General features: G+C 39.7%; 1 protein-coding gene across 1 annotated transcript in view; it reads right to left on the minus strand.

Moving 5' to 3' along the window:
• Positions 1-201: 201 nt before the first annotated feature.
• The window catches only part of LOC103246284 (cytosolic beta-glucosidase), a 124,885-nt gene continuing 113,115 nt past the window's right edge, over positions 202-11,971 (minus strand). Inside the window, exon 5 of the mRNA XM_008017751.3 lies at positions 202-992. Coding sequence (XP_008015942.3) covers positions 790-992 — 203 coding nt within the window. The 3' untranslated portion in view covers positions 202-789. The remainder of the gene's footprint in view (positions 993-11,971) is intronic.

Consider the following 11,971-nt stretch of genomic DNA (forward strand, 5'->3'; position numbering starts at 1 on the left):
TGAGGTTCTAAACTTTAAAGAAATATTCAAAAGTGGAAATTATGCCCTGCTTATCACTTGGCTTTTAATTTGGCACCACTCTGCAGTAGGAATCTGTTTTTTACTGAACATCAACACTCAAATACTTTTTCTGCCATTGAAAGTCTAATTTATTCTATTATTTTATTACTTTTCAAAAGTTCATTAGGCAAAAGGGAGATGTACTTGTCCAAACACTCAAAATATGTGCCGAATATATTAACAAATAGATTATCAATTCACTATTTTGTTGAAATGAATGCATAACTGTATAATGTGACTAACTTTTAACTTTGATTTTTTTATGTAGAAAAATTATGGATCACATGACAGTGGATCTCCTAAGCAAAAATAGCTTATGGAACCGGAATGATTAAGTTCACAAACAGGTACTCTTATAATAAATGATCACCTGTTACAGTTGCAAATTATGGGTATATTATCTTTATAAACTTTGCATTTTTTTCCTAGAAAAATGTCTAAGGATTTAAATTTACATTTCCAGGTCTATCTGATTTTGCAATATAAAAATCAAGGTTAGTGGTTTTCTCTTCTACTTTTTTTAAAAACCTAATTGATCCAAATACAAATAAAGTAAAGGCCATTATTAAACACTTCATGAGGCATTACATATTCAGACTTTATAATCACAGATACACTGATATTAGATGTTGATTACAGAAGTAAGTTGAGATTGCCTGAAAGATCATCACCAAAGCAGATCTCCTTTTCAAAAGCAGAGGCCTCTCCTGTATTTCTCAGCCATCTTGCCTACAGATGTGCTTCAAGGCCGTTGTTTCGGATGATCTTGGCATATTCCTTGGCCGATGTGTAAGGGACTCGGGGTCTAGCTGGGTCTTCAAAATCAACATGGAAGAGACCAAACCGGCTGCTGTATCCCTGGTTCCACTCAAAGTTATCCAGAAGAGACCACGCACAATATACTTGAAGACTGACTTTATCAAGTTGGATAGCTGAAATTTTAAAAAAAAAATCATCATTTCTGGGAAAGCCTTATGAGAACACAGACAAAATCACTCATGAACAGTCTGCATCTCTTTCTCCGTCTTTGCAGGAGATCACAGTGGGAGAAGACAAAACCTGTTCTCTATCCCCCTTTTCCAAAAAAAGAGATAAGTATGTAAGGTAATGCATGCTAATTAGCTTGATTTAGCCATTCTACAATGCTGTACATATACCAAAGCATCATGTTGTACACCTTAAATACATCCAATTTTTATTTGTCTATTTTAAAAATCCCCTTTTTCAGTTTTCTGCTTGAATCAAGCAGGAACTTAATTCAATAAATTGTTATATATTATTCTAATTATTCAGCTATTCATTCATTTCAAATTTGCTTTATTCATTCATTTACTCAATGAACAGTTTTTCAGTACCTACCACTTTTCAGGCACAAGGACACACGCACAAGGTCCTCTCTGGTACCTAGAAGGGTACTCAATAAAGACACTTTTCCATTTCTAAGTACAGCCTCCAGATATTCCAGAAAGTCCACTAGAAAATTGGAAGAGATAACAGTAGCATGCCTGAGGAAGCCTCAGAGGTTACCTGCTGTCCCAATGGTCAAACTGAGACTTGTCTTATAATTCTGAAGAGAGAGCGACTCCAAAATGAAAAGAGTCAAGGGTCAGCACGCAGCTTTAGCCATGACTATATCCTAGACTGAGGGAGTACAGAAATGCTATGGCATCCTTTCTTAGTCTGATAGGGTGGCCATAACAGCACATCATATACTGGGTGACTTATAAAGAGAAAAAATGTATTTCTCACAGTTCTGAAGGCTGGAAAATCCGAGATCAAGGTGGCAACAGATTTGGTGTCTTATGTGGGACTGTATCCTGTTCATAGATAAGTGTCTTCTTGCTGTGTCCTCATAAGGCAGAAGGGGCCGGGGAGCTATCTCATATCCCTTCTTATAAGAGCACTTATCCCATTTATGAGGGCTCCATCCACATGACTTAATCACCACCCAAAGGCCCCACCTTTGGGATACTGGGAGCTAAGATGTCAATATGAATGTGTCGGGGGGTTGCGGGGGACAAAACTTTCCATCTACAGCACATCCCCTTTGCCCCACACCTAAACTCAAAATGGTGCTTAAGCCCTTTAAGAGCCAAAGCAATGGAGCATCTCTCCACTAAGTGTATACACACATAAATATTTGGTGTAATTTTATTTGTGGATACCCAGAAGCCCATCCACAGACTCCATGTTAAGACTTCAAAATGTAGATTTAACGCATGCAACTATTCTCCACATAGTTTCACACTGGTTTCCATCACTTTATTCAGGGAATTTAGCTTACATTTTCTTAGCATTTCAAGCTTGGCAAAACTCTGAGGTCTTGTGAGTCCTTGCATTGCGCATTTTCTTTTTTAAAACCAGAATAAATAAACTCAACCTATGGGATATGCTTCCTAAAACACGAAATATCCATTTTTCAGTAGAGAAATTAAATGAAAAGGCCAGTTGCCTTATAAGGTAGATATATTTCTAAATAAGCTGGGTGAGGATAAACATTCATATACTAAATCACATTTTAATTGTTTCAGAGATTGCTTTCAACCAAAATGACCCCTCTAGTTAAATATTCAGCAGGGCAATACCTAACCTTTAATTTTTTCATTGGTGTCCATTTTGTCTTTCAGGTCTCTTAAAAGCACTATATCTATATTCCACTACACATGTGTTGGTCTCCAAACATTCTTGGAATTTTTTTCTACAGATATTCTGTAGACAAAAGACCCCCAACAGTTTGACATATAAACCCCTCAACATTTGTGCATGGAGGTGTAAGATCTGCTTTGCTTAGAGAGATTTTATAAATAGCCTTGAGGCAGGAATTAAGCCAAGCTGGAATGACTCCTTTAAATTTTTTTTTAATTTTCAATTTTTGTGAGTGCATAGTAGGCGTATATATTTATGGGGTACCTGAGATATTTTGATATAGCCATGCAATGCGTAATAACTACATCATGGCAAATGGCACAGAGCACAACGTCAACCATAAGACTGTCCTCGCTGTGACACCAACCACGACCACACGGTAACGGATGTGATTTACCATGATGTTATTATACATTGCATGTCTATAGCAAAGCGTCTCATGTATCCATCCCCTTAAGCATTATCCTTCGTGTTACAAACAATCTAATTATACTTTTAATTATTTTTAAATGTACAATTATATTATTACTGACTGTAGTCACCCTGTTGTGCTATCAACAACTAGATTTTATTCTTTCTTTCTATTTTTTATACCCATTAACCATTCCCACTTTGCCCCCTCCTACAAACCCTCCACTACCCTTCCCAGTCTCTGGTAACTATCATTCTACTCTCTATCTCCATGAGTTCAACAGTTTTAAATTTTAGCTCCCACAAATAAGTGAGAACATGTGAAGTTTGTCTTTCAGTGCCTGGCTTATTTCACTTAACATAATGTCCTCCAGTTCCATCCGTGTTGTTGCAAATAACAGTATCTCACTCCTTTTATGGCCGAATAGTACTCCATTGTGTATATGTATCACATTTTCTTTATCCATTCATTGATTGTTGAACACGTAGGTTGCTTCTAAATCTTGGCTATTGTGAATAGTGCTGTAACAAACATGGGCGTACACTGATTTCCTTTCTTTGGGGTACATAAGCAGCAGTGGGATGGCTGGATGGTGGCTCTATTCTTAGTTTTCTGAGGAACCTCTACACTGTACTCCACACTGGTTGTACGAATTTACATATTAGCTCTTCTTAAATAAACATTGTTGAGAAATAAGAAATATAGAAATAAGTACGTAAGCTGTGCAGGAATAAAAGCATTACTAGATATTCCTTTTTCTCCTACCTGTCCACATTTGCTATGTGTGTCTCCTCCTCCCTCTGTCAGTTATAATCTGGAAAATATCAATGTTTTATATAATTTATTTTTTAAGAACCCAGGTTTAGTACTGGATGGCATATCTCTAAGAATCAAAATGATCTGGCCAGGTGTGGTGATTCATGCCTCTGATCCCAGCACTTTGGGAGGCTGAGGTGGCTGGATCACCTGAGGTCAGGAGTTTGAGACCAGCCTGGCCAACATGGTGAAACCCTGTCTCTACCAAAATTACAAAAATTAGCTGGGCGTGGTAGTGGGCACCTGTGGTCCCAGCTACTTGAGAGGCTGAGGCAGGAGAATCACTTTTACCTGGGAGGCAAAGGTTGCAGTGAGCCGACATCATGCCATTGCACTCCAGCGTGGGCAACAGAGTGAGACTCCAACTCAAAAAAAAAAAAAGAAATATATATATATATCAAAGCCAAATACCAGGCCAGAAAACAATAGTCTCTTTTGCCTTGTAATTCAATCTGGGGACATGTGAGAATCTGCATATTTTCTTTCTCATTTGCAGAACTACTGCCCAACAAGAAATCCTGCCAGGTATAAAGCCAGACAGTTTCTGAAAACACACATGGTCCCACTGAACACACATAAAAGGATTGATTCATGTGCTAAACCACTGGACAAAAACGATGCCTTGCCTGCTTGGAAGGGAACAAAAAGGAAATCTTGACAATTTCATTGTTAACTGCTAGGAGTTCCACAGCAGGCACTAAACTGCCCTGCCCGAGTGACACTGGTGAATGTCTGTGCATTTTCATTGCAAGGACATTCAAGTAGAGAATTACTACCTAGTTAGGACTGAGGAACTAGTCTGCTGGAATCTTCCTCACTGTGCCACCACTGGGAAAAATTATAAAACCACACTAGAACCGGCACACCTCTCCTCTTCTAATCTCCTCAAGAACCGAAAGAGACCATCATTACATTTCTTGCCACCATGATTTATGAGGTCCTAAATCTTGCCAAGGAAAAAAAAAAAAGAACACTTCTATGAGTTCACTTTCTGTTTCCAGAGTTGGAGTCAAAATAACACAGGAGCTTTGGGTGAGTATGGAGTACACTAGGATAAAAACGACATGCATCACAAAGTCAGGGTGTGGGTTTAGACTACAAGACCAGTGGAAAACGTCTCACAGTAAGCAGGTTGGAAATAAAAATGTGAGAGAAGTATCTAAGCCTTGCTAATATGTTATAGCTTCTCTCAGGCTGTTCTAATTATAAATACCCTATGTGGGCTAGGTGCGGTGGCTCATGCCTGTAATCCTAGCACTTTGGGAGGCCAAAATGGGCGGATCACCTGAGGTCAGGAGTTCAAGACCAGCCTGGTCAACATGGTGAAACCTTGACTCTACTAAAAACACAAAAATTAGCCAGGCATGGTGTCATGTGCCTGTAGTCCCATCTACATGGGAGGCTAAGGCAGGAGACTTGCTTGAACCCAGGAGGCAGCCTGGGTGACTGAGACTCTGTCAAAAAAAAAAAAAAAATTCCTATGCTACTGTTGTACTCTACACATGCGCGCGCGCACACACACACACACACACACACACACAAACACATAAGCACACTGCCCAGTTAGCCAGACTGAAAAGGTTGAGGGCATAACATCAACCATAAGACTGTCCTCACTGTGATACCAACCACAAGATCAATGGTTTGCCAAAACCTCCCTCAGTTTTGGTAATTTGCTAAAAAGACTCACGAAATTCACAAAAAACTGTTATATTCACAGTTCTGCTTTATTACAGGAAGAGTTAGAGACTGGCTAAAGAAATGCATAGCACAGGATCTGAGGGATTCCAAACATGAAGTTTCCATATCCTCTCCCCTGGGAGTCAGATGCATTGTCTTCCTGGTATTAACGTGCATGATACACATAGAGAATCGCCAACCAGGAAAGCACACCTGAGCTTCAGTGTCCAGAGTTTTTATGGGGGTCTGTATTAGTCAGGGTTCTCTTAGAGGGACAGAACTAATAGGATATATATGTATATAAACTATGCTTTATATATAAAGTATTAACTTACACAATCACAAGGTCCCACAATAGGCTGTCTGCAAACTGAGAAGCAAGGAGTGGCTGTCTGAGTCCCAAAACTGAAGAACTTGGAGTCCAATGTTTGAGCGCAGGAAGCATCCCACATGGGAGAAAGACATAGGCTGGGAGGCCAGGCCTGTCTTGTCTCTTCACGTTTTTCTGCTTGTTTTATATTTGCTGGCAGCTAATTAGATGGTGCCCACCCAACTAAGGGTGGGTCTGCCTTCCCCAGCCCACTGACTCAAAAGTTAATCTCCTTTGGCAACACCCTCACAGACACACCCAGGATCAATATTGCATTTTTCAATTCAATCAAGTTGACACTCAGTATTAACCATAACAAGGGCTTTATTACAAAGGCAGGATTGATCAACTGATGACCCAAGTGGATTAACTCAGTTTCCTGGTTACCTGATGCCAGGAACCTAAAGCCCCCACATTAAATGTGATTGGTCTTCCTGATGTGATGAGCTCCCAACCCAAACAAAGAGATTTTTATCAATTATGACATAGATGGCCTCTTAGAAGCTGAGTGCAAAAACCAAACCACTCTTTGGACAAAATTTAATTCTTCACTACGTGTGTGTATACTCACATACATAGAGACATTATTTTAGAAACTCATTATTTTATGATAAGGGACAGAATCTTTTTAAGTTACTGGTTTATGAAACATCCTAATTATGCCTGTGTTTGTCACATTACAAAACTCTAGAAATTGGAAGCCCAGCATCAATGGAATTTATTTTTCTGCAATTTATAAACAGAGGTAGTCTTTGTTTTCAGGATGGTCTAGGGCTTATATAAGATACCCGTGGATGTGACAACACTATCAAGCTATCAAAAAAAAAAAAAAAAAAAAAAAAAATTCATCCATAGACCCAAACTGCCATGTCAAGAATCAATGGAAAAATTCAGGGCAGTGCAAAAAGCAGCCGCCTCACAAAGGAAAAAAAAAAAAAAGAGAGAGAGAGGAATAAAGTGCCAGGAATGAGCAGGGAGAAAAAAATATATAGGACTCTAGATTTTTGTGTTCAGCTAATGGCGAGATATAATATTCAAGGAAACCTTCCTAAGGAAAATAAGTAAAGAATGCTGAATAGAGTTTTTAAAAATAAATCTTCTTCAAAACAATGGAAAGCTGAAAAGTTAGTAGAGAATTAACAAAAGAAAGTGGAATTTGAGGTTGGTAGATACAGGAGCTACTTTTGCCTGATGGAATTTTCCAATCTTAGAAAATCTAAATCTTTTTCTATGTCCTGGGGTAAAGCTAGATGTCAAAACTCAGAGTCATAGCAGGTAGGAAGTCTAGTATGAGACCCCACCCAAAGAAGACTACAAACTCAAAAGACAAAACATTCAGTGTAATGGTGAGAGAGTGCCAGACACAAACTAGTCATTGGAAAGTCTTGAGTTTAATCCCTGGTGGTTCAACAAGTGTAAAGTCTGGATCTTGGTTTGAGGTGATGGCATACCGGGAGATCCCCCAAGTACCTGGCAGTTGGACATTCAAATTATTTTTGAAAAGAGGGACCTGTATATTCTAAAACTCCAATTGTTATTATAATATTTTAAGTATAATCATCAGCACATAACCAAATATAATGAGAAAGACATGGAAAATCATGACATAAAGAAAAATAAATAACCACAGTCAACAGACAACAGAACCAAACCCACAAAGCACTCAGTTGTTAGAACTGTCATACTGACTGTACAATAACCACATTTACCATGCTTAAGGAAAAGAGACAAACTTGAAATATCTTCAAGGTTAGGAACCCATAAAAGCTGCGGTGACATGTTTGGAAAGGGAACCTCTACAGGCTTACATTTTAATTCCAGCTGCACCAGCTGCTGGCTGGAAGGAGCCTCTCATTTTTCATGAATACAATGGAGACTCTATTATCTACTCCTAGTGATGTTAAAAAGAGTAAATGAAATAATAAGGAAGGCAGAACCTAAGGTAAAATAAACACCAGGAAGGCACATGGACAGAGGAAAGTCCATGTGAAGACAGCGAGAAGTTAGCCTCTGCTGACAAATGCCGTATCTCCTTTCAGAAATCTATGGCGATAACTGAGGAACTAAGAAGATGCTTCGGCTCAGCAGGGCCAAATGCCTTTTTAGCCCACTGCTTAGTTGAAATCCAGCTTCATCCCCAGTGGATCAGGAAAAGTTCTCTCAATTCACCATATGTGTGGGTTAATGGTGGTCCCTGCAAAGGATACGTCTGTCTACCCAAAACTTGTGAATGTGGCCTTATTTGGAAAAAGGGTCTTTGAGAATGGAATTCAATTAAGGATCTCAAGATGAGATCATCCTGGAAGACCGTGTGCCCTAAATCCAACGACAAGTGTCCTTAGATGATAAGAGAAAGGGCAAAGACATGTAGGAAAGAAGACAATGTGGAGACAGAGGCAGAGATTGGAGTGAAATATCTGCAAGCCAAGGAACACCAAGGGTTGCCAGAAGCCACCAGAAGCCAGTATAGAAGCATGGAATGAATTATCCCTTAGAGCCTCCAGAAGCAACCAGTCCTGCTGACACCTTAATTTTAGACTTCTGGCCTCCACAACTGTGAGAGAATAAATTTCTGTTGTTTTAAGCCACCAGGTTGGTGGTAATTTCTCACAGCAGCCACGGGAAGCTAATGCACCACGCTCTTTTAGAGTGGTTGCCAACTGGGCTCTGAGTCCCAAACCACCCACCTGATCTTCCTGGGGGCTTATGAGAACCTCTCTCAAGGCCTGTCAAAGCTGGAGAAAGAAAGCCTTCCAGGGACCCAGCTTGAAGCCAATTTTCTGGCAATTGCACCCACACTCACTTTGAAAGTGTGTTTCTTTGAATTCGGTTGAAATGCACAAGAGCATTACAATTGGAGGGCATCTCTAGCTGGATAACAGTTTTTGCAAGAAAACTGGCATGTTGGCTGTTTTCCCTTTCATTGGAAAAAATAAAAAATAAAACAACATCAGGAAGATCTAAACATAGAAAATGCATCATAAGCCCCCCGCTCCAACTCCAGCTGAATATCAGTGGCTGGACAACATCTGTGAAAATGCCCAAATAATCCCAGTGCAGGAAGCCCACCTGCAGATGGGAACTCTTAATAGCAAAGACTATGACTTTCTGAAAAGAGAGTCTTTGAAAACCAAAAGCTAATTTTTAAATATTTTATAGGAAAATGCCAATTAACCAGAAAAAAACTGCACAGATTTCTTAATTATCAGTATTATTCCTAATACTTACATTAGACTTTGGAGGGAAAAGGCTGCAAATAGCAAGTAGTTGAAAGGAATTATATTTTAAAAATCTAAATATTAAAGCTGATCTGAGGCTAGGTTCATGTTCTGGGTCATCTTCTATGACTTCTCTATCAATATTATTTTTACAGTATCTTATCCTCCAGTACAGAAGATTCTTTTACGGGAACGAAATTTCTTCTCAACAAGGGAATTTCTCTTCTATTGGAAAAGCTGCCTTCTTTACCCCGTTCCCTCCCTTTCTCTTTACTTTCCTTTCTTTCTTTTGTTTTTCCCCTCTGGGACTTACTTTCCTCTTCTGCAAAATGGGGTGATAGTATCTCTTTCATAGGATTGTGGTAGGATTAAATAATGAACAATGCCTAGTAAACACCCACTATAAACTACCTTGCTGTTGCTATTGTTTTTATTTCTCTCAGAGTCTGGGAGGGCAGTGAATGAAATCTGTTTCATCTCTTTCTCCCATCTGGCTTCAAACAGCTTTCAGAGGGTATAGAATCAGCACAAAGTGATTGGTGCTGAGAAGCAGAGAAATCAGGGCACAGAGGGAAAGTTCAGCATCTGGGACAGGGTTTGCATTCTGTGAGAACAGGTCAGTTGTGGGTCACGAAAAATAATCAGCAAAAACAAAGAGTTTGGGGTGATTCTACCAGGAACACTGGATACTGTTGAAGCTCCCCTGCTTTAGTGCGCTGGGAGATGGGGATGACATCACTCAAGATTTTTAGGATCCTGCAACATCCATCCTACATCCATTAAGTAAATACATGTTGTGCTAGGAACTGGGAATACCATGATGAACAAAATAAGCAGCCTTTCATTTACAGTTTATATGGAAGGCATATCTAAATCAAATTATAACTCTGTGAGTATCGAATTATTGTCTGTGAAAAGTAGTATGAAATGAAAGAAGTGGGTAATGTGAGAACATTTCAGTTAACATTTATTGAATGTTGTTACCACTTTAAGGATTTCATGTATGCCTTCATCCATTTAGTCTTTACAGTCAACCTATGAGTTAGATAGTTATTATCAGTACCCCTATTTTATAGGTAAGGGAATTGATATACAGAGCGGTTAGGTAAACTTTGCAAAATTCATACATCAAGTAAGTAGGAGAGTTGAGATAGGAACCCAGGCAGGGAAACAACAGCAGCAGCAGGCGAAGCCACCATGCCATACTAAGTCTTGACAGCACACAAGAGTGGAAGATCTGCCCTAATCAGCAAAAGTGGGAGAAGAAGGCTAATGGAGCAGTTTCCTGGAGTAAACTAGAGCCGAATGCCCACGAATGAGTCGGAGTTACCTAGCACTAACCAACAGGGCTATTTCTCGGTTGTAAGCAACAGAAGCTGAAGTTGGCTATTGAAGCATAGAAGCGGTTGGGCTGATAAAACAGGCTCAAATAAAGCTCTCAGGATCAGTGCTCAGAAGCACACCACGAAACTAGTTGGTTAAAGAAACAGTCTCGGGCCAGACGCGGTGGCTCACTCCTGTAATCCCACCACTTTAGGAGGCCAAGGCAGGCGGATCATGAGGTCAGGAGATTGAGACCATCCTGGCTAACAGGGCGAAACTCTGTCTCTACTAAAAACACAAAAAATTAGCCAGTAATGGTGGCGGGCACCTGTAGTCCCAGTTACTTGGGAGGTTAAGGCAGGAGAATCTCTTGAACCCAGGAAGTGGAGCTTGCAGTGAGCCGAGATCACGTCACTGCACTCCAGCCTGAGCGACAAAGCGAGACTCTGTCTCAAAGAAAAAAAAAAAAGGAAAGAAACTGCCTCTACTGCTAATGACCCACTGAGCATGAGCTTCTGCAGTTCATGTGGCTCCCCAAATCCAACTTTCTTGCAATCCTAGCAGACACCAACATCTTGGCAACTTCTGTACCAGAAACTAGACCTTACAAGGACTGTCATTCTCAAAAGCTGGATGTCTCTTCTGCCATCCATACCAGCACAATAGGTTCTGCCTTCATCAAGCTGTTCACCTTTGAATTATATTCACATACGGATGAGTCTGATTGGTGGGACACATGTCTGTGCCCTTGCTCCAGAGAAACCTGGGGAATCTCACTCTCTACCTTGGCTAGACAAAACTCATAGTGCTGGATATCTTTCAAATGTAACCAATGTGTTCAACAAATGCTAGACAGCAGAAAACATGACAGATGTCATGCACTAGATGAAGAACCACAAGAGCAATCCAAGAAAACAGAATAGCACATCTGAAAGCTCAGCTATGGGAATGGCTCACAACGCATTTAAGGAACTTAAAAAAGACAGTTCAGCAGGATAAATTATTAAAAAATGTATGGGGAGAAAGTCACAAAGTAGTGCCTAAGACATTCAGCTCCCTTTAAAGATTTTAAAAATTTTGATCTTTATCCCAACAGCAACGACAACAAAAAAATCAAAGGGTTTTAAGCAGGGGAGTCACTTTAGCTAATTTGTATTTTTAAAAGATTACTGTGACCTCTGTGGAAAATAGATTTGAGTGTAGCAAGAACGGAATCAAAGAGAGCATTTAGGAGTAATTGCAATAAATCACAAGGGAGTTGATGAGAGGTTGGTCTTGGATGGCCTAAGTGAAGATGAAGAAAACCAGATGGATTCAACAGAGGAGATATTCAGATAAAAATCAAGAAGATTTAGCAATTCACTGGCTATCAGTGCAGAAGGAGATAAGAAAGCAAAGTTAGCACAATTTAATGAATGTTGTCTGTGTCTGAATTAGAAAATATTG

Source organism: Chlorocebus sabaeus, chromosome 27 (genome assembly GCF_047675955.1).
Source record: "Chlorocebus sabaeus isolate Y175 chromosome 27, mChlSab1.0.hap1, whole genome shotgun sequence".
In the NCBI taxonomy this organism is placed as follows: Eukaryota; Metazoa; Chordata; class Mammalia; order Primates; family Cercopithecidae; genus Chlorocebus; species Chlorocebus sabaeus.